The 22,471-nt window shown below is 47.7% G+C and overlaps 1 protein-coding gene across 5 annotated transcripts; it reads right to left on the bottom strand.

Moving 5' to 3' along the window:
• Positions 1-2,416: 2,416 nt before the first annotated feature.
• Gnpda1 (glucosamine-6-phosphate deaminase 1) lies at positions 2,417-21,066 on the bottom strand. Of its 5 annotated transcripts, XM_060377359.1 has the most exons (8): positions 20,775-20,919; positions 20,002-20,131; positions 16,193-16,294; positions 12,499-12,681; positions 11,338-11,522; positions 9,671-9,845; positions 3,835-3,927; positions 2,417-3,064 (listed from the first exon to the last, which is right to left on the bottom strand). In XM_060377359.1, exons 2-7 carry the CDS (start codon positions 20,123-20,125, stop codon positions 3,872-3,874), a joined length of 825 nt encoding a protein of 274 aa, XP_060233342.1. In that variant the 5' UTR covers positions 20,126-20,131; positions 20,775-20,919; the 3' UTR covers positions 2,417-3,064; positions 3,835-3,871. The 5 variants fall into 5 exon arrangements, with proteins under 5 accessions (XP_060233342.1, XP_060233341.1, XP_060233340.1 ...); XM_060377358.1 differs by lacking the exons at positions 2,417-3,064; positions 3,835-3,927 and adding an exon at positions 5,097-5,734; XM_060377357.1 differs by lacking the exons at positions 2,417-3,064; positions 3,835-3,927; positions 20,775-20,919 and adding exons at positions 6,803-8,223; positions 20,953-21,066.
• Between the last annotated feature and the right edge of the window lie 1,405 nt (positions 21,067-22,471).

Here is a 22,471-nt window from a genome sequence, read left to right as displayed (position 1 = left end):
TTGAAGGTGTGTGCCAGCACTGTCTGGCAGCAAAAGCAGTTTTAATTTTTAGGACTTTGATTTTCCTTGGTAGATTCAGCATGATAAATAACAAACAAGGCAGGAATGGCGGTATTCCTGAAAACTTTAAAGGGCACATCCATTCTCACAAACAGTTTGTAGGGAGCAAAGTGTCACACAACTGTCATACTTAGCTTCTGTCATGAACATAAGCAATTTAGGAAGCTCTCAAGTAGGATTAAGAAACACTGGGGCCCACTGATACTGTTGCCTAAATGTAGCCTACTTAGGGCTTGTGGTAAGAAAATTGGGATGTACATTTTTGATGGAATATATTTTGTTTTAAGTCAGGGTCCCACTATATAGCTCTATATAGTGGTCCTACTGTGTGCTGTTGGGACATTCCAAATGCTAAGAGGCCAGAGGCCAGTCAGTTGAATGCCAGCAGTGTGTGAGTAAAGGTGTGAGCAACTTAGAGCATACTGCACATAGATCAGTAGTGTGAATGCTAATAACCGACCTAAGCAGTCTGTCCACATTCGGAGCACTGGAGACTGATGTCTGAATGGGGTGTGTCTTGAGTGAAAATCTGGAGTGTGTTTGAAAAAAGAATTGGGTCTCAAAGCAGGAAAGTAAGCTTAAAGTGAAAAGACCTCAGAGGACTGAGGTCACAGATTAGCCAGTGCTATTAAAGGGCAGAAAAATACAAGGGGCCATTCTTGTCTTAAGTGGCCTTTCTGACTTCTACTCCACAGCCCCTCACAGCTCTCTCTGAAACAGTGCACACACACAGCACAGACTTCTTGCGCTTTGGGCAGAGGAAGTGAAGGCAGCCACTGAAACCTACTTAAAAGTACTCCGGACTTTGTTCTCAGAGAGAAGCTTGATCTCAGAGACTATTATTTTTGCTAGACCCTCCTTTGATCCATTACTATGAGTTTAACTGGATGTCTCAAGGCCCCTCTGACCTGCCTGTCTCATGAAGGATGGGGTAGGGGTGGTGGAAGACAGCTTGGAAATTCCCAGCCCAGGGGCTTTCACCCAGTGGGGGGTGGGGGAGTCGTGTCACAAAAGAGGTTTAATGAAAGATTCTAGAATATTGCTCCTCTCTAGTAGGGGCCATCAGCAGGGCTCCTGAGAACCTGGGTGACCACTGAGGCAGCAGAAAGACTTAGGCACTGTAAGAATTTTTGAAGGAAACCTGAAGACAAGGTGAGAAAACAAAACACAGCTGCAGCAATAGACACAGGGTAGCATCAGTAACAGGAGCACACAAAAGGCTTGCTGGCTTTAGCTCCCTTCCCCCATAAAGCAGGTCCAGCTGCCAGTGTAAAGCAATGCCAGAAGACAAGTAGACAACGCAATCGTCAGACCCAGACTTCGATATGACATAGACTTTAGAGTTGATTGAGAAGTAACTAAAACACTAAAGTCTTCAATAACAAAAGACATGAAAGGCTAGAAATGTCAGCAAGATACAAAACTTGTAGGGCCTTCATCACTCTGGTCGAAGCAGATACACCAGGCCTCAGCAGCGGCAATAGCAGCCCACTTCCCCAACACTCCCAGGCCTGCGGTTTACTGGGTCCCCACCCCACACACATCAAGAGCTACATCTAGCCCTTGAGGAGAGGGCCACTAAAACTTCAAGTGGTGTGATACCAGCCTCCTTCTCCCCGCCCCGGGCCTGCGGAGACAGGAGACCAAATGGCACCTCCTGCCAGCGCCCCAGCAGGAGCTGTCCACGGTGACTTTTCCTGCCTCAGCCACTGCTCTCCTGCCTCAGAACGTGTACCGTTGCCATGGGAGCTGACCATGGTTACAACAACCTTTCCTGCTTCGGCCTACCGCCTCCACAGTGGACTCCATAGACTTTATAACCCCCCAACGCAGAAAAGTGGCCAGACCCCTGCCTGAGGAAGCTCCAGCAGCCCAGCTCCTCCCCCAGAACCTTTTTGACTGTCACCTGCAGCCCCCCTGTAGGATTCATCTCAGATTATGCTAATTTGAGGTGCAAAGTCTGGACAAAACCCCACCAATCCCTACGCTCCCCAAGCTCAGGACCTGAAATCTCACCAGTCCTACTCTGGAAATCCCTGCCCTAGAAAGCTCTACTCCATAAAAAAAATTCTGTGGAAAGGCCGTGTCTGACCAGTTCCGTCAACCTTCATCTGGGAGTAGAGGCAGCTATTCCTGGATTCGTCCCTCCAATAAATCTCTTCTAAGAGATTGCTGATGGCGTGACTCCCTCATCGGAAGAAGCAACAAAGAAAAGAAAGAGGGAAGGAGTGGAGCTCAGGCTCCCAAGCTGTTTGGCTCATTGTTGGTTCTCCTCCTGCCTGGGGGCTGTCGCCCATGAAGTCAGAAGGGGCACAAGACAAGACGGGACAGGGATCACACAACCCAGGAATCAGTGGGAGCTAAGTCAACTTTTAATTCCAGAGAACAAAGGTTTATATACCCCTTGGGGGAGTGTTTGAGGGGCTCCAAGAATAGGTGTGCTCAATTGGTTGGGAATAGGCACAGTCCTATCATATGGAAACCCAGTACCTAATTCTCATACAGGCACAGGGAGGGGAGAGCTAGCAGGGAGCTGTGTCAGGGGCCATATATCAAATGTGGTTAGGGGCGTCTGTGTCTAAAGACATTCTCCAGAGGAAGTCAGGCGGAGAGCAATGGGCCTTTCTGGGGAAGGAGTCCTTTATCACCAAGCTCAGAACTGGCTATCTGGACTAGAACTACAGCCCCAACCACAGTTGCCTCTAACAGCTCATCAGGGATTGGGTAACCCTCCACCAGGAGCTGCAACAGCTGGAGAAACAGGACTGAGGCTCCTAAGCTCCTCAGCAAAGGTTGGAGTAACCCTCCCTCGGGAGCTCCTACGGCTCTGTTGAGGAGGCCTCCTCTCAGAGCTGTGTGGTTCCTAGGCTCCCATGCCTCAGGATACTCTTGGGACACTGTCCCACGTCAGAGCTGGGATACCTTCCGAGGCCTCTGAGTTGCGAGTTTCCTGGACACCCTTCCATCCAAGTACCAGCAAGGCAGGCCGACAACAACTACAAAACTAGAATCAAAAAGAATGTTAAAAATTAGACATTGTAATGGCCACGAATAATCTTTAGTAAGCTCATCAGTAGACTGGACACAGCCAGGAAGAAATGAGTGAGTCTGCCCTCAAGGAGGCTTCTATTTAGTGGGAAATAAAACACCTGCCAGCCTGTAAGCCATTCTGGGAGGAGAGCTTGCTCGACAGGATACTAGGGATTGTAGTTTTATATGCAAGAGGTGGTGAAGATGGCTCTGGTAAATGACATTTGAGTAGGGGACCAGTGGGCTGAGCCTGTGTCCATCTCTACTGAGCAGAGGTAGATGATGACTTAAATTTATGTCCAAGCTGCCTTTTTTTTTTTTTTTCCTAACACAAGTAAAACTTAAACATTCTATCCATTCCTGCTGAAATATCTGTATCCCCTCACCTTTGAATATTAGGCTTGCTGTTGTATAGATTCAGGTTATCCCTATCAACTGTTATGGAGATAAGGTTTTTCTGTGTGGCCCAGGCTAGCCTCAAATTCACAATCCTCCTGACCTAGTAAGGCTTGCCCCATACACCCAGCCATTAAACCTTTCCAGTCAAACTGTTGGTCTGGCAGGTGAAAAAAACAATCCCATTCAGCTGGCTGCTGTCCTCCCAATGTCACTGCACATATCTTGAAAGCATCTTTATTTTCTAAGGTTATTTCAGGCCCACCATGATCTCTGCCCCAAATGTATGATTTGCTTTTCTCCAGGGAGCCCAAATTGGCACAGGGGTGCATGTCCCACTTGACTTACACAGGCACTGGCTTGGTGCAGGATGGCCACTGCGGGGCTACCAGGAGAACCAAATATTTTCCAGGTCCCATGTTGTATCACTCTGTGACATTTCTAGGAGGAGATGGGAAAGGTGCCTACACTTAGCATATGCAAGGCCCTAGTTCAACTTTCAACACACAACACAGATACAACTCCTACCTATAGTCATCTGGAGCTAAAGGAAGAACCAGGGAGGGGAATGTGGCTCAGAATGTCACGTGATTCCAAACTAAAACCACTTGATTTACGTTGAAAGTGGATTTTGCTGGCATGTAAAGGATAGCAATACAAGTTTTGAAAAGCAACTTTCTTCCCCCACTATTTGTTTATTTAGAGACAGTTTTTTTAAAGATTTATTTTTATTATGTATACAGTGTGTGTTTACATGTATACCTGCATGCCAGAAGAGCGCACCAAATTTCATTTTAGATGGTTGTGAGCCACCATGTGATTGCTGAGAATTGAACTCATGACTTCTGGAAGAGCAGTCAGTACTCTTAACTTCTGAGCCATTTCTCCAGCCCCCCAGATTTTTGTTTTGTTTTGTTTACTGTGCAGCCCTGGCTGTACTGGAACTAACTCTGTAGACCAGGCTGTCCTCAAACTCAGAGATCCACCATCTGCCTCTGCCTTTGGAGTGCTGGGATTAAAGACATGTGCTACCATTGTGTGGCACCCCCCTATTGTTTTAATGAAAGAAAAGTTCCAGTCATTTCATTTTCCCAATAAAGACTCAGGAGCCGGATGCAGGGGTAAAAGCCTAATAGTTCAGAGAGGCAGAGAAAGCACCCAGCTGACTTACCTTCTTAGCTGACATCCTTGAAGGAAAAAGCCTTTCTACTTAGCTCACATCCCAAAAAGAAAAAGCCAAAATCTCAAAGCTCCTCCTCCTTCATGTTGTCCTATATACTCTTCTCTTAATGTCCCTCCTTTCTGTTTATTTCCTGTCAGCTGGTTTCTTGCCCTGCCTCTTGACCTATGGTTGACTTTATTTAGCTCTTGGATTAAAGGTGTGTGCTAGGGCTGAGCCCAAACCACAAGTACTGTTTACAGTAAACAGAAAGCTTGGGTTAAAGGTGTATGTCAGGGCTGAGCCATTCCACAAAGAGAAACTGGTTTTTATAGTTCAAAATCTCTGGGTTCACAATGGGATCAAATATCCTACAACATTCTCCACTTTCTTTTGTTTGGGTTTTGTTTTGTTTTGTTTTTGAGACAGAGTCTCACTATGTAGCTCTGGCTGTCCTGGAACTCACTATGTAGACTAGGCTGGTCTTGAGATCACAGAGATCCACCTGCCTCTGTCTCCTGAGTGCTGGGATTACAGACAGCCCCCACTTTCATATTGTACCTCCTTAATTGGTTATGTTGACTTCATTGGCCGATGACATCACTTAACCATACATGCATCTGTTAATGTTACAGTGGTGCTGTGTTAACTCCAGAGCTTCTTGGTTCTAGGCAAACATCCACTGAGCAGCATCTCTGACCCCTGCCATATTTTTAATAGCTGATTGCCAGGGTAGATCTCAGATTCTGTCAGAACATTACAATGTATTGCCCATTTGTTTAGTCCAACTGTTTGTCACATATGCACTTAATTTTTAGTCTTTTTTCATCTTTAAGATGGAAGAGATAATTGTCATTTGTGAGAATAGAGTATGAATCTATGCTATGTTTATTCCTCACTAATTTAGGGTGTGTGTTAGTCACTGTTCTATTGCTGTGAAGAGGCACAATGACCAAGGCAACTCTTATAAAAGAAAGCATTTAATTGGGGGTTTGCTTATTTTCAGAGGGTTAGTCTGTCATCATCACGGCAGGGAGCATGGTGTCATGCAGCCAGGCACTGGGCAGTAGCTGAGAGCCACATCCTGATCTGGAGAGAGAGAGAGAGATTCTGGGCATGGTCTAGGCTTTTGAAACCTCAAAGCCCACCTCCAGTGACGTAGGTCTTCCAACAAGGTCACACCTCCTAATCCTTCTAATCCTTTCAAATATAGTGCTACTCCTTGGTGACTAAGCAAGCATTCAATGTATGAGCCTATGGGGCCATTCTTATTCAAATATGGCGTAGGGTGCCATGTTCACCCCTTATTACATGCTTTTCCTGCTCATTAGTTTACCAGTCCTGAACGGTACCTCAGTGTCAAGCAGATCAAACATCTTCACTAGATTAACTGAGCACTCCTGATTTTCAATTATTCTCTGCTGGTAGAGATTAGGGTTCAGTGGCAGCTTTTTTTACACTTCCCAAAGCACTATACTTATTTTTCTTTCCGTTTTGTCCAACCTCAGACTATATTAAACACCCCTAAAGTTTCCTGTACAGCTTGCTGCTTCCCACTGTCCTAGTACCATTCTGTAATTCACTCAGGTTTCTCCAAATGTAAGGACTGGGAGCAGAGTGGGTCCCGTGTGCAGGATCCAGGTAGTACCCAGCCTCAGGCCCCAGAGCTAAGGGAAGGAAAAAAAAAAAAAAAAAGAAAAGAAAAAGGATCTAGGCTGCAGACTACAGGCTGCAGACTACAGGCTGCGATCTACTCTTTCAACACCATGTTTACCAGGGGTCCCCCAAATAGGTAAGCCTGCACTCTAGGGAGGTTTTGATAAGAATGGCCCCCATAGGCTCATGTATTTGAACATTGTGGTTCCCAGTTGGTGGACAGTTTAGGAAGAATTGGGAGGTGTGGTCTTGTTGGAGGTGTGTCACTTGGGACACACCAGGTCCAGTCTCTCTCCCTTTCTGCCTCCATCTTGCAGGTACGATGTAAGCTCAGCTGCCGCACTGGCATCACGCCTGCCTGCTGCACACTCCCCATCACGACGACGATGCTCTGAAACTGTCCCCAGTAAATGCTCTTTCCAAATAAGTTGCCTTGGTCATGGTGTCTTCACAGCAACAGAGCAGTAACTCAGGAGAATGTCAAAATCCACAAATGACACATTTTATTTGAAAATATTAGATTTAATAGAAAATATCACATTGTAAACAAGACCACTGATCCTTTAGCTTAACACAGAATGACATCACAATCACATATAAAAACTACAAACGAAATGCCGGTACCAAACACGGTACTTCTAGAGGGCTTGGGCCAGGATCTGAAAACCTCTCCTGGAAACAGGCAGCTGGAGCTTCAGACAGGCACAAAGAGAAGAGGCACCGACCACACCACAAAGACTGGAGATATAGACAAGCCAAGCAGAGGAACCTGGGAAGGGGGTAGAAGGTTTGCATTTCTGGTACTCTGAGAACATTAGAGGAAGCCTTAAAAACCTGAGAGGTGGGAATGACAGGGTGGTTTAAGCTAGGAGACAGTACTAGCGTGTGTGTAACCTTGGCACTCAGCTCTGAGGACGCAGGAGAGCTCAGCACATGCGTGTGCAGAGGCCAGGTCTCCACCTTGGGTGAAAAACACTGAAGCCATGACTGTGTCTATTATCCGAGGGAGTGTCTAAGAAGCCTTTGAGAAAACAGCTCTGACAGGAAAAAGGGCTTCCACCTTTCTCTTGTGGGAATCTTGAAGAGAACAAGACATGGTTGGCCTTTGGAAGCTTTGAGTTTATCTGGGAAAGCCACCTTAGCCTTCATGCCCAGTCCTACCCAGAAAGCCTATTTACAGAAAGGCTGACTCCCGACAGGGAAAAGAACATCCACACAACGCCAACAAGGAAAAGGCTTCTGAGGGTGCTTGGTTCCGGCAGGAAGGGCTGCTTCCTTGTGCCTAATTCAGGTTCTGGAAGAGTATTCTTTAAAACGGATTCTCAATGGGCAAGGATGCAGAAGGAGGGCTTCCAAGACTCCAAAAAGGTTATGGTCCAAAGTGCACAAGCCCTAATCCCTGTCCACACAAGAGAGAGAGCACATACAGATAGGATTTCTTGCCGGAGTGTGCTGGCCACGTATGTAGGGCAGAAAGGAAAGCTGAGGGTCCTCACTTGTGTATAATGACAGTCAGTCATGGAGATGACCTCTGATTGTTACAAATAATCATGAAAAGGGGGTAGAAGGTTGGGGACATATCTCAGATAGTTGAGCACTTGCCTGGCATGTGCAAGGCCCTGTGTTCAACACCCGGGACTAAAAAAGAAGGGGCAAACTTATAAACAATATTCCCCATAGCTAAAGTCCCCGGACAGATGTGCCCAGCCCAGGACCTGCAGCAACCACAGTGAACTGAAAAGTAATTCTATTCTCCTACAGACAATTTCCAGAAAGACCCGTCTGCCCCTCTGAGGTACCCAGTGCCATATCTGGCACAGGCTAGTCGCTGTATGGCTTCTTAGTAGACTGGCTCTTCTGAGTTTCCTTCTCTTTCATACTGTACAGGGGGTCCACCAACTTGTTATGAACAAGCATCAGGCCTGTAACAAGTTTAAAGCAAAGGAGTCAATCCAGGCGCAAGTTCCGCAGCTCTCAGGGGAGCCCTGTGAGGCCCCCAAACGGCCCAGAGCGGACTTTGATCCTGCGATCACCAAACGCTAAAGAGAGTTTGTTTCTGGGGAGCAGTGACAGAGTTCACAACTTCAGCCCTGCTGTGGGAGTGGGCTGTGTAAAGATGAGTCTTTTAAGCAAAGGGGAAATTCTGATTTAGCTGCTTAACGAATGAGGATGGTCATTTTGCTTAAAACTAGGGTTTTCCAATTCCTGGGCAGGCACTCTAGAAAAGCTATCCTTTCAACTGCGCTAGCAGGCATCCTTCTAAAGTTAACAAAGATTCCCACAGAGCTGGCTTAGTGCCCCAGCTAGAGGAGAAATCCCTGGCTGAGGTCTGACAGAGAAAACTCAAGGCTCTATGTCTTGCACGGTTAGCACAGCACATGGTCTATGACTGCATCTCCTTGACTCGTCAGTAACAGATCGCCAGAAACAGACCCTTCCAGTTAGGGATAGAAAAATGGATGACCATATCATGGAGCAGTTGGGTTTGCCTATTACTGAGGTCATAGATGGTGGGCCAGCAAGATGGCTTGGTGGGTAAAAGTGCTTGCTGTATAAGCCTGGCCACCTAAGTTTCATCCCCAGAGCCCACATAAAGTTAGGTGGAAAGAACCAACTCCAAACTTGCCCTCTGACTGTATACCACGGCATTTAAACATGCATACATCACTCACACTCACATGCATGCACACACATGCATGCACACAAACACAAATTAAACAAATAAAAAGGGGGCTGGAGAGATGCCTCAGTAAGTTAAGAGCACTGGCTGCTCTTCCAGAGGTCCTGAGTTCAAGTCCCAGCAACGGCAACCATCTGTAATAGAATTTGATTTCCTCTTCCGATGTGCATGAAAACGGTGTTCATATACATAAAATAAATAAATCTTTAAAAATAGAACATGTGTGTATATATGTATATATGTGTATACACATGCATTACATATGCACACGGATCAATATAAAACAAAAATAGTTTTAAAAAGATTACAGGTGCAGATTAAAATGTTCAGAATAAGTCAGGTGTGGTAGTAATGCCTCTAATTCCAGCACTCAAGAGGCTGAAACAGGATCACAATATGGAGGCTATAAAGTGAGGCCCTGTCAGAAAATAAAAAATAAAACAGGTGCAGGGTGTGATGTGCAAACCTTTACTCCCAGCAACCCAGGAGGCAGAGGCAGGCAAATTTCTGCGAGTTCAAGGCCAGTCTGGTCTACAAAGCTAGTATCAGGTCAGCCAGAGCTACACAAGTGAGACCCTGATTCAAATAAACAAAGAAAAAATGAAATAAAACCCAGAACAACAGCCAGTTCCATCCCTCCATCCCCCCAAACAAGCCTGCCCAGGGCTTCTCCACTGCCTGAACCTCACCTTTGAAATACTTGACTGTCTTCACTTTCAGCTCCAAGGTGGCATCCTCATCACACACGAACACCGAGCGGGGGTGCTGCTGGAAGGCCGACACGGTCCACATATGGTTCACACCCTCCTCGATGGCTTTGTACAGAGCGAAAGCCTTGTGAGCACCCGTGATGAGGATCATCACCTGGGGAAGACAGGCCAGTGATGGAGACATGGCAGCCTGGGAGGCTGTGGGGGGGTCATCTGCAGGCCCCGAGGCTGACTCTCAGGGCTGGGTCCTCTTGTCTGCTCTCTCTCAAGTTCAGAGCATTGACAATGCCAGTGCGTCTCAGTGTGGTGTTTTCTGTTGTAGAAAGCAAAGGCAGGGCTCTACTCCAGAGCTAAGACACCAAGAACACAGATGTTGAGAGGTGACCTTAAAGAACTCAGCTCTACAGACTCCCCTTTCATCTGAAGCCCTCCACTCCCCTTTCATCTGAAGCCCTCCACTCCCCCCATGGGGTGGCCAACTTGAGACAGGGTCTCACTGTGTGTAGTTCTGGCTGGCCTAGAACTCACTCTGTAGTCCAGGCTGGCCTTGAACTCAAGAGATCAATTGGCTCTGCCTCCCAAGTGCTGGGATTAAAGGCGTGCACTACTGCTCACCTCTTAAAGGACTCAACACGGAGGCGCAGGGAGGAGACTAAAGCACTGACTCCCTTCCTGCCCTTTCCCAGATCAGATGCCCTCCCTGCCGGGGCAAGGCAGACACTGGGGGACCAATTCGGGCCACCCAGGGGAAATCCAGATGCCATAATTCACTAACGTTCACCTTTCCACGGATTTAGGCGCTTACTTGTAGACTTGAGCGGAGATGCTTGGAAAGTAAACATCGACGGCCATTCCACCCCCACCCCCCCGGGTATAATACCCCAGAAAGAAAGAAGAGCTTCAAAGTTTAAACACATGGACCAAGGAATGGCTCAGCAAGCAGAGGCGCTTGCAGCCAAGCCTGACAATCTGACATCATCCCTGGGTCCCACACGGTGGAAAGAGGGAAGAAAGGAGTGGTGAGCTCCACGAGAATGCTGTGACCTGTATTTGCATACACACGCATACAGACACCCGTGAGAAATATGATTTTGAAAAATAAGATAGAATAAAACTTAGACACAGTAAGAAAACTGAAACCACAAAGATAAAATTAAAATATCTGATTTTCTAGGAGAAAAACCTCACTAAATTCAGCCCCAGATGTTCTAAACACATTTTACTGCACGACTAGTGACGCAGAAAACTTGGGCTGCAGGAGATGAGTCCTTTCAGAGACTAACTACAGGTACCAAAAGCATCTGCTCAGTACCCGGGCAGGTACAAATTCTTATTCCTCCATTAGTGGTGCGGGAACCTCAGCCCACAAGCTGTATGAAGGGTGTACATGAGCAAAGAGACGCCAGGCCTTGGCCCCTAAGGCATAAACAAGATCCTCAGAGGCTGCCCTCATCCCGGGAATGACCTCACCTCCAAAGCCGGAGGAGAAACAGTGTTAAGACCAGCTGGCAGTTTAGCTTTATTTATGAAGAGTTCAGCTTTAATAAGAATGTATAGTCGGTGCCTGTATAGCTTAAAAGTTACAATAAAATAACCCTCTGCCCGACCTCAGCGGAGGCTGGCAGACTGAGCCCTTGAGTGCTTACCTCTTTAGCATCCATGACAGTGCCCACACCCACCGTCAGGGCCATGGTGGGCACCTTGGTGAGATCGCCCTCAAAGAATCTAGCGTTGGCTAGGATGGTGTCCATGGCCAGAGTCTTCACACGGGTCCGGGACACCAGACTGGAGCCTGGCTCATTGAACGCGATGTGCCCATCGGGGCCGATGCCTGCGGAGAGGGCAGAGCAACTCTGAGGCCCAGGGACCAAAAACCTCGAGTAGTCTCCTCTGCTGGGAAAAAAAGCTTTGGAAATTGCATTTCTTCTCACTGGTACCCTAAGTCGGGTCTACCTCAAGCATTCGGCCTCCCTCCCCACCTACCCTCAGAAAGCTCAGAACTGTGTAAAGTACCTTCTCTCCCACCCCAGGCTGGGGGGAAGTGCAACTTCCCCCTCCCTCCTGCCCAGAGCTCTAAGTGCTCGGGACTTGAGACTCCTGCCCTCCTCCCTACCATTTCTTTTCTTTTTTAAAAATGAAGGCAGAATCATGTAGCCCTGGCAGTGCTGGAAATCGATATGGAAATCAGCCTGGCCTTGAACTCATAGAGATCCACCTGCCTCACCTTCTGCGTGCTAGGATTAAAATGTTGCCACCATGTCCAGCCTTCCCCCTTCTCTTCTAGAAGTTTAACCTTCTCTTATAGAAGATTAAGGAGTAAAATACCATCCGACTTTAAACCCAAGGTGACTCCCTACATGACAAGGTTTGGACACCGTAGGCAGCACAGGAGATAAATAACAGCGCACACCCAAGAGAGATACTCAGTACACCCAAGAGATACACTCAGGTCCCGCCTTCTCCCCGTGCTCCTGGCTTCCCTGGGGTTCAACCCATCAACAGCACTTGTGAGGACTGAGCATCGTCTTCTGGACCTACAGAGTCTATGACTAAGTTCCATGACTGTCTGCTAAGGAAATCTTGAGGCCATCAGGGTCCAAATCCAAACCTCTCAAGGGGGCACTGAGTGTGGGAAGAGGACCCCTCAGATCACACAGTGCCCTAGCAGCAGGGCTGAGGCGGGGCCTGGGCCTTCCCTGTCCCGCATGGCGATAGATGATGCCGGTGTCTCAGCACTGAGGGGCCACATGAAGCTATGCCTAGCACAGGGTGTCCTGTACTACAGCGGCTCTGGGCCTGATGCTCACCTCCAACAAAGAGTTCAATCCCGCCTGCAGCCTGGATCTTGTCCTCGAAGGCGTCGCACTCGGCCTGCAGGTCAGGTGCATTCCCATCCAGAATGTGGGTGTTTTCAGGGTGGATGTCAATGTGCTTAAAGAAGTTATTCCACATGAAGGAGTGGTAGCTCTCCGGGTGCTCTCGAGGGAGACCTGTGGGGGCAGGGGACACTCACTCAGCTAAGACTGAGCTAGAGCCCTCCCTCAAAGACAACGCCAAGAGATCACACAGGCTTCAGGGTCACTCGGGAGACTGCCCATCGGACCCCCGACCTACAGCTAAGACAGTCTGAGCTGGTGTGCAATCAGCCATGGCTACTCTCTGTGGCTGCGGGGCTGGACGGTAGTTACACATGGGGGAAGGTGCTGGGAACCAGGAAAGCTGGTTCTGACCCCGCTGTAGCTTGGTGGTGAGACCCACAGTTTATGTCTAGCACCAGCTTCGGGGGCAGCATACCCTCCTCACCTTTGCCTAAGGGAATGATCACAGCTGCCGTTAGGGACGCTACAGCTGAAGTGTCCTGTACACCCACTGGGTGGCAGGACTGAGTCCATGAAGAAGGGAAGGAAGCACATCCCTCACCCAGTGCCTTCTACCCCACCCCTCACTCCACTATTTCCACAAACCTGAACCCCACTTAGTGTTAACTGGTTGGAGAGAATATCAGAGCTTTTCTTTTTTAAAAGATTTTATTTTTTTATTATGTATATAATGTTCTCCCTGCACGTACACCCACACCCCAGAAGAGGGCGCCAGATCTCATCACAGATGGCCATGAGCCACCATGTGATTGCTGGGAACCGAACTCAGAACCTCTGGGAGAGCAGCCAGTGCTACCAACCTCCGAGCCATCTCTCCAGCCCTCCAGCCCAATATCAGAGCTTTTCAAAATTGTTATTTTTTTTTAGCCAGAAGGCTGTTTAAAGAGAATTTCAGTGTTAAGAATATTTAAAGTCATCTGGCTGTGGTGGCGCGTGCCTTTCATCCCAGCACTCAGGAGGCAGAGGCAGGTGGAGCTCTGACTTTTGAGGTCTACAGAGTGAATTTCAGAACAGCCGGGACTACACACAGAACCACTGTCTCAACCCACTCCCCACCTCAAAAAAAAAAAAAAAAAAAAAAAAAGTCTAGCCTTTAGGGCTAGAGAGATGGCTCAGTGGTTAAGAGCACTGTCTGTTCTTCCAGAGGTGCTGAGTTTAATTCCCAGCAACTACATGGTGGCTCACAACCATCTATACTGGGATCTATGCCTCTTCTGGCATTCAAGTAGCCTACAAATAGAGCATTCATATATGTAAAAAAAATACTTAAAAAAAAAATAAAGTCATGCCTTTAATCCCAGCACCCAAGAGACAAAGGCAGACCCAGGATCTCTAGGAGTTCAAAGCCAGCTTGATCTACACAGTAAATTCCAGGCCAGCTAAGGCTACAATTGGGAGACCCTGTCTCAAAACACTTATAAAATTTTTTTTTTAAATCAGAGACTGAGAATGTTCATCAGTGGTAGAGTACTTGCCAAGCATAACCTAGGCCTTAGGGGGTCAATCGTTAGCTATGCCAAAAATAAAGCAAAATTTCTCTCAAAACATGTTTAAAAGCAGGGATGGCAAGATGGCTCAGTGGGTAAAATTACGGACTTGCCACCAAGCCTGATGGCCTGATCTCCTGGGCCTACATGATGGAAGGACAGGACAGACTCCAGCGAGCAATCCTCCGACCTACACCCACCCACACGCACACACAACACAGGTGTCATTTTCAAAGTGCATTTAGTCTTTAAAATGAAAGAAACTGCTATGCATGGTAATACACGCTTGTAACCCCGGCATTCGAGAGGTGAACTCGGAGGACCACAAGTTCCAGGCCAGTGTGGGCTACACAACAAGAGCCTACGTCAAAAAAAAAAAAAAAAAAAAAAGAAAAGAGCCAAATGACCTGACTAATGTGGGCTTCCTGGAAAAGTCAGGTTCTGGGGAAGAGGCTGAAATAGTGGCAGTGAAAGGGTTAGACTAACTTTGTAACCTATATGTCTTCTAAAGCCTATAGTTTGAGTTTTAGGTTCAGGTTAAGCTAAAGCCTCTTAGTACCTTTCCAGAGAATGGAGGAATGTGACCCTATCTGTGAGGACAGATATATATATATAAAAAAAAAAGGCAAGCAAGCAATGACCTTCACTCAGCAAAAAGAAGGACCAGACCCTTGTCTTTGAGATAGCGTTTCTTAGCAACAAACCCAGACTTCTTCTGAGTAGCTTTTGACCTCCAGCCAAGAGCCCTCAGCCCTAATCTTCAAGGATGAGCTAACCACCCCCACCTTCAATTGCAGCTGCATCCACACTTGGCAGGACTGGCCAAGCTTGAGCACCTAAGACTAACCAATTATCTTACTTTATAGCTTCCTCATCCAATCCTAAATTGCCAAAACTGCAACTTCAAATTTCCCGCGATTTTTCTTTTAAAAACCTAAAGGCCTTTGTCTCCCGGGGGCCACTCTTTGCTGACTGGCAGGGGTGACCCCATTGTGCAATGGTTAATAAACCTCTTGCTTTTGCAATGAGTCTGTGGTCTGGGGGAGTTTCTGGGAAGGGTGCAATCTTGAACTCCTGAGCTGTGAGACCCCAGGTCTTACAGCAGGTTGAAGGAGGGGGAACTGGGGAGCTATTTGACATGATGTCTCCCCTCTGCTGAGTTCTGGAAGGAGCCTCACAGTGGTGTGAAGGCATTCAAGACTTCTGAACCGTGCATTAAAAAGATGCCCGTGTGGTGGTTGGGGTGGGAGTCTAGTACCGTTGGAGGCCAGAAGAAGAAGAAGATGCTGAACCCCTGGAGCTGGAGTTACAGGTAGGCCACCTGAGGTGGGTGCTAGGAACTGAACTGGGTTCTCTGCAAGAGCAGTGTTTTGTTTTCCTGGAAGGGGGGTGGGGCGGTGAGCCAGGGTCTCTCTATGTCCTGGCTGTCCTGGAACTTGCTATGTAGACCAGGCTGGCCTTGAACTCATTGAGATCCTGCTACTTCCACCTTCCTAGTGCTGAAATTAAAGGCAGGGTGTGTTCCTATCCACTGAGCTGTCTCTCCAGCCTTGAGTTCATGCTTTTTAGACAGAAATGTCGCAGGTTGCCCTCAGTGCCCTGGGCTCAAGCAGCCTCCTGCTTTACTCTCTCCCTAGCCCCCAGCAGTTGGGCTATTTCCAAACAGCCAGCTTTGATGGTAATTGTTCATGTCTCTTACCAAGTTTCTGTTTGTTTATTTTTTAATGTTTAAAATGAAACCATCACAAAATGACTGGGTGACAAAGGAGATGACAGAAGACTAAGGGCACAAGTGTCAGCCTCCACCAGGAGTACCTGGCAGAAAGATGAGTCAAAGGACACACATGGAAAACAGTCCAGACATGGAACCTGGATCTTACTGGCAAGTGTTCTAGAGAGAAATGGCATGGAGTTGAGGACTGAGCAGAGGAGGAAAAATAACAAGTATTTGCTAAAATGTCTGCTGTGCACAAGAAGCGTCTGTATCGATCATGGCTTCCTTTAACACAACTACTAAGGTGCCATTTTACAGCTGGGCAGGCAAGGCTGGATGAGACAAACAGCAACAACCCAGCCATTCCTCTCCAAGGCTGAGCCCATGAGAGAAGAGGTACGAGTCCCTGAAAGACGCTCACCCACATACTCGTCCATGTTGAAGGTTTTCACGTATTTAAAGGACAGGTCCCCATTCTTATAGTATTCAATCAGCTTCTGGTAGCAGCCAAGAGGGGTGCTCCCTGTAAAAAACAATCAGGAATGTCAGCACAACCACAAGCATCTTTTAGCTTCCGGGAGGATCAAGGATCTGTCCTCCCATGCTCTGTCCCCATATACTCCATGCTCCGTGTCTAATGCCCATTAGACGGTTATGTTCCAGGGAGCAGGGCTACGAGGGTCTTCCTGAGGCCTGTACCACAGCTGACAGATGTACACATAAGGTTGCTGTGTACTGTGCCAAGATTCAAATGTTGATTTCTGTGACCTCCCCTCCCCCAATATCTGGGTACAATCCTTGTTCTGAGAATCTCCTGTCTCAATGTTGTGTAAACACTGATCCCCAGTTGTCCCCTGATATGCCAATAAAGCAGCTTACAGCCAATTGCTGAGCAGGGCAGAAAATAGACTCTGCCTGTGGACACATGAGAGAGCAGCTGGAGCAAAGAAAGCCATAAAGTGCAAATATCTCAGTAATTTTCGATGGGAGGAAGAAAGATTAGCTTAGAGGGTTAAGAATAGAATGATAACTGCTCAGTATTTTGCTGTAAGGCTTATTAAACAAATATAATAGTCCAGTCTCAATTATTTGGGAGTTAGCTGGGATAAGAGAGAAACTGCATATACACAATTTTTAAAATTGCCACTAATGGGGCTGGAGAGATGGCTCAGTGGTTAGGAGCACTGTCTGCTCTTCCAGAGGTCCTGAGTTCAATTCCCAGCAGCCACATGGTGGCGCATAACCATCTATAATGAGATCTGATGCCCTCTTCTGGCATGCAGGTGTACATGCAGCTAGAGCACTCATCTACATAAAATAAATTTAAAAAAATCATTAAAACCTATTGCCACTAACAGACAAAAGTCACCGATTAGTAAGTGCCAGACTTTATTACTGATGTCACGTTCTAGGAGCATCAACTGTATTGTACATGGGAAGACAGCGATGACTGCCCTAGAAGAGGACACCACCGAGCTGTCGGCTGTGACAGGGCCACCCTGAGCTTCAGGGCTCAGGGAAGACTTATCAGAACAATAGCAAAGTCCTGAACTGAGTCTCATGAGCAAGTAAGCCTACAAAAGGCAAGAACACAAGAGAGTAAAAGGCTGAAGAGGGAAGCCATGGGTATGGCTCAGGGGTGGACCTATCTCCAGCACCACTGCAGAAAAAAAGAACAAAATAGGCAAGGACCCTTGATTGGATATTGGGTTAATTTAAAACAAACCTTCCAAGATGGGTGTGGTCAAGGGGGAGGTTTAAAGATGCAAGAGTAGTCCCTAGTCAGGTCTACAGACAAGGAGAAGGGAATGCAAACACAATTAATGTAGGCTATTAGGGAAATGTTCTAAATACAGGTTGTGTATTAGGCGACGTTGCAGAATGCTGAGTCAGACCTGTCCTTGGGTCTATAGTGGTTATGGGGGTTATGAACCAATGTCCTCATTCTTGGGAGATAAGGGCTGCAAGATATAAAGTGTCAGGATGTCTGGAACTTACTTTCATGTGGTTTTAACAACAAACTACAAGGACAGACAGAAAACAAAACCCAGAGAAAAAAAGCAAATGTGCCAAGATATTACCTTGTGAATCTAGATAAATGGTTCTGTACTGTTGATTTTAGTTCTTTTGAATATTTGAAAATTTTCAAAATAAAACAATGGAGCTGGGGATGGTGGCACATTCCTAAGGCAGGCAGATCTTTGTGAGTTCAGGGCCAGCCTGGTCTACAAAGTGAGTTCAGGACAGTCAAGGCAAAAAATCAAAACATAAATAAAAAATAAAACAACAGAAACAAAACAAAACAAAAGAACCTCAACCTCATCCAGCCAAGCCAAGATAGTCATTCTCCTTTCCAAAACCCATTAGTGTCCTCCTTCTGCCTTATAATAAACAATCTCACAAAGGATACTCAAGCCTGCCCTGGACTTCACCTCAAGGCCTCTGCACGTACTGTCTTCTCTAAAGGCCTTGTTCTTCCTTCTAGTAACTTCAGGACTAACTCACTTCTTCAGGTTTTCCCTCAATGCCGCTTTCTCACAGATCTTTTCCGCCACATCTGACACAGCTCCCACTAAGCACACTCCCCCAGCCTTTCTCCTGGGTCGCTTTTCTCTTCTCCTGTTGCCTTCTAAAATACTCTACATTTTGCTAATTAACTTGTTTCCTCTGTCTTTCCCACTGTAATTTAAGCTGTAAGAAGTACGCATTTACGCACACACTCTTTTTTAAATGCTGCTGCTGTATCTCCCAGCACCTTAACTGCTTGGCTTACAGCAGGCCCTCAAAAACTTATGTATTGAGTGGGGCTGGAGAGGTGGCTCAGCAGCTAAAAAGATTTCCTGGCCAGGCATGATAGCACACATCTTTAATCCCAGCACCAGGGAGAGAGTTAGGTGGATCTCTTGAGTTTGAGCCCAATCTGGTCTACAGAGTCAGCTCCAAGCCAGCCAAGGCTACCTAGTGAGACCCTGTCTCAAAAAAAATAATAAAAAAGATTTCCTTTTAACCATGTGGATATCTGTGTGTGTGAGACTGCATGTGAATGCAGGTCCTGCAAGCTTCAGGCGGCTTTGAATCTGGAGCTGGAGTTACAGATGGCTGTGAGCATACGGACACGGGTGCTGGGAACTGAACTCAGGTCCTCTGCAAGAACAGCAGTGCTCCTAACTGCTGAGCCATCTCTCCAGCCCAAGGAATGGTTCTAAAATTTTAAAGTATGTTTCTAAAAATCAAAAGAATATTTCATGACATATGAAAATTATGTAAGTTCAAACTTCAGTGTCTATAGTTTTATTAACAGATGGCCACACACATTCAAATTATGACTGTTTTCCTATCTACAGTGGCAGAAGGAGGAGCCACCATAGTGAAGCCTGAAATATTTACTGCTAGGTTTTGTTGTTGTTTTTGTTTTTTTGAGACAGGGGTTTCTCTGTGTAGCCTTGGCTTTCCTGGACTCACTTTGCAGACCAGGCTGGCCACAAACTCACAGAGATCCGCCTGCTGCTCCCATGTGCTGGGGTTACAGGCATGTGCCACTGGGCCCAACTACTGCTAGGCTATTTACTGCAAAAATTTGAAGGCCAATGAGTCAGACAGAACCACTACGGCCAATCTCCCCACTCATGAAAGATAGTTAGGATATTTTTAAGGCATTGGGCCAAAAACATCTTTCCTGTAAAAGTAACATTCTGACTTTTTTTTTTCAGAAGACATTAGGTTTTATAATCAATTAAGCTTTATAAAAATTATTTGAATGACTGTCTTCTCAGTTCTCCCATGACCAGTACTCAGCTAGTACCCCTACATGCAGAGAACAGTCATGTCATAAACAGAATGCCTTAGAGTATTCGGGCTGAGTTAATTGTAACTCCTACCTCCATCTTACTTAGGCTTAAAAGCCATCTTATACTAAAAACAAACTAGGTTCATTCCTGTTGATGATTAAACCTCTGTTTTTCAAGGACTGGGCTATGCCCAACCTGTTACTTTAACTACAAATGGTTCTTTACCGCCTGTTTCAGGAATGGCAGTCATGTCTTTGTTTCAAAAAGTTATCCGTAACCATCTTGAAACCCTATCTTTGCTTCAAAAGGTTATATGAAGCCCCCACGACCTTGTTATGACTACCTGTTGTTCTGACCACCTGTTATGCTCTGTCCTGTAACCCCACCTATCTCCCTCCATTTGGAAACCCCCTACCACCACCCCCTCTTTCCCACAGTTTACCGGTGGGGAGCCCCAGGGTGAAGTACTTGTCAGGCCCTGGGTTAAACTGGATGATGCGGTTCCTAATGTACTTGGCTGCCCACTCACTGGCCTGCGAATAGTGTTCCAGGATAATGAGCTTCATCTTGTCCTGCAGCGTGGAGATAGCAAAGTGACATTAAGGGAAGGGAAGGGGCAGAGAAGGCAGGGGAGGGAGGTGGTGTCCCTTCAGCCAGGCAACGGCCTTCTCCTAGCTCACAGGTGAACAGGCCGGGCCCGGTGCCTCCGCCAACCACCAGGAGGCGGTACTGTGCGGTCCGTCCTTGGCTGGGGAGGACCTCACAAAGCACCAGAATTTTCCGGGCCCGTTCGTTCCTTCCTGCATAAAATTGGGGTCGGCACTACAGGGCAAATGAGAGGCCGCATGTGAACCACACAGCAGAAAGCTGGTGGACCACTGTCACCTACCCGCCGGGCCTGTTCCTGCCCACTTCCCATCCTCACCCAGGACAAGTCCTCTGCCTGGGTCTGCCTTCGCTACCAGAGCGGGGTCACCCTGGGCACTAGAAGAGGAGGAGGCGAGGCACGAGGAGGGATGGGGTGCTTCCCCCTTCCAAGCTTGCCAGAGGTTCCAGGGTCCTTAGTTTCCCCCAAAGCACCAAGGGTTACAGGTAACCCAGGAGAGCTAGCGGCTCGCCGTCCGTCCGCGCGGCCCAGCGTCCCTCACCCAGAGTGCGCCCGCGTCGCCCCTCCGGGTCAGGGGTTGGGGGTCCCGCCGGGTCGCTCCCACTTACGTGCAAGCTTCCCGCGGCTGCAGCGGCTACAGCGGCTACAACACTGGTGGCCCGGCCCGCGCGCGTCACGTGGCCGCGGGTCACGCGTTGCGCGCGCCGCCAGCTGACTCAGGGCGGCTCTGCCCTGCCCTGCCCGGCCCGGCCCTCCCCCTGGGCCAGCAAGGTGCGGCCTCCTGACCTGGGGTTCTGCGTGTCCCTCCGATGTTAAGTGACTCTGGCTGCTGACTGTGCAGTCGCGGCCTCCCCCTCAGCCCGGGGTGGGGTGCACACAGACACAGAGCAGTTAGGACGGTTGTCCGCTAAGTCCTGGACAAGGTGCCCGCGTGCAGGCCTTGGGAGAGGCGCGTTCTAACTGAATACGGCTGTGTGCTTTGAGGCCTTTGACACAGCTTAATCTGCAGCTAAATCTGGCTATTAGAGAAAGTATGTGTTTTGTTTTGTTTTTTTTCTTAGCCACTGAATTCTGACCTTGAAAAGGAGACTTTTTAAAGGTATGGTTGTACTGACTCCGTGATTGCACAGCAGAACAGATACGACAACAGTCAAAGGGCTCCATGGGCCCGAGTCACAAGGACGCTGGGCGAAGGCACAGCTCACTGCTGCTTTAATAACCTCATTTGTGATGCCTCTCGGAGGGATCTACTGTTCTCTTGCAGGCCGTCGGGTTGGTAACTTCTGTCGAAATTCCTGGGTGTCAGCCAGCCAGAGACGGAAGTCAGAACAAGGAGAGTAAAGGAGGGCCCTTGCCCACCCTACTTCCTGTCTGGCTGTGTGTGTTTAAACTTTGTAGCATCCAAACAAGATATGGTCTTTTAAAAAAAGATTTAGCTATGTATACGTATGTTTCTCTGTGTGTGAGTCAGATGTTTATAGGTGCCCAAGGAGGCCAGAAGAGGGCACTGAATCCCCAGGGGCGGCGACCTGAACTCAGATCCTCCACAAAGGCAGCGAGCATTCTGCTTAACTGCTAAGCCATCTCTCTAGTTGTCTACTTTGTTTTACTTTTTAAAGATTTATTTTATTTTTAATTATGTGTTTGTGTGGGCATGTGCACACAGGTGCCTGCAGAGGTCATAGACAACAGATCCCTGGGGTAACAGTCTCAGGCCATTGTGAGTTGCCTGGTGTAGGTGCTGGGAACTGAACTTGGGTCAAGCACTCTTGACTGCTGAGCCATCTCTCCAGCCCCTGTCCACCTTAGTTTTGAGACAGGGTCTATCACTGGGACTTGGGGGTTTATGGATTCAGCTAGGCTGGCTGGTCAGCAAGCCTCGGGAATCCTTATGTCTCGACCTCCCTACTGGGAAAACAAACCTTGCCCAGCTTTTTACAAAGCTGCTGGGGATAAACTCTGCTCCTCCTACTCCGCAAACTGTCTGCTGACTAAGCCACTTCCCCAGCCTATCTTACTCTTTCAGGTCAACACTGGAGAATATCAAACTCCTGAGGGTATTCGGGAAATGCCCATGCTTAGGCTAGGAGGAAGGACTTTCATGGTCAGCAGAAACTCCTTCTATTATATAGGGCTTTGCCAAGAGCTTTAGTATCCACGTGTCTTACTTAGGGTCATGAAACACCATGACCAAAAGCAACTTGGGTAGGAAAAGGTTTTTTTAGGCTTCTGCATCACTGTTCTTCATTGGAGGAAGTCAGGACAGGAACTCAAACTTGGAGGAGCTGCTGCAGAGGCCATGGAG

The sequence above is a fragment of the Meriones unguiculatus genome, chromosome 2, assembly GCF_030254825.1.
Source record: "Meriones unguiculatus strain TT.TT164.6M chromosome 2, Bangor_MerUng_6.1, whole genome shotgun sequence".
In the NCBI taxonomy this organism is placed as follows: domain Eukaryota; kingdom Metazoa; phylum Chordata; class Mammalia; order Rodentia; family Muridae; genus Meriones; species Meriones unguiculatus.
The sequence above is the reverse complement of the archived record's forward strand: the minus strand, read 5'-3'. Positions and strand labels throughout refer to the sequence as shown.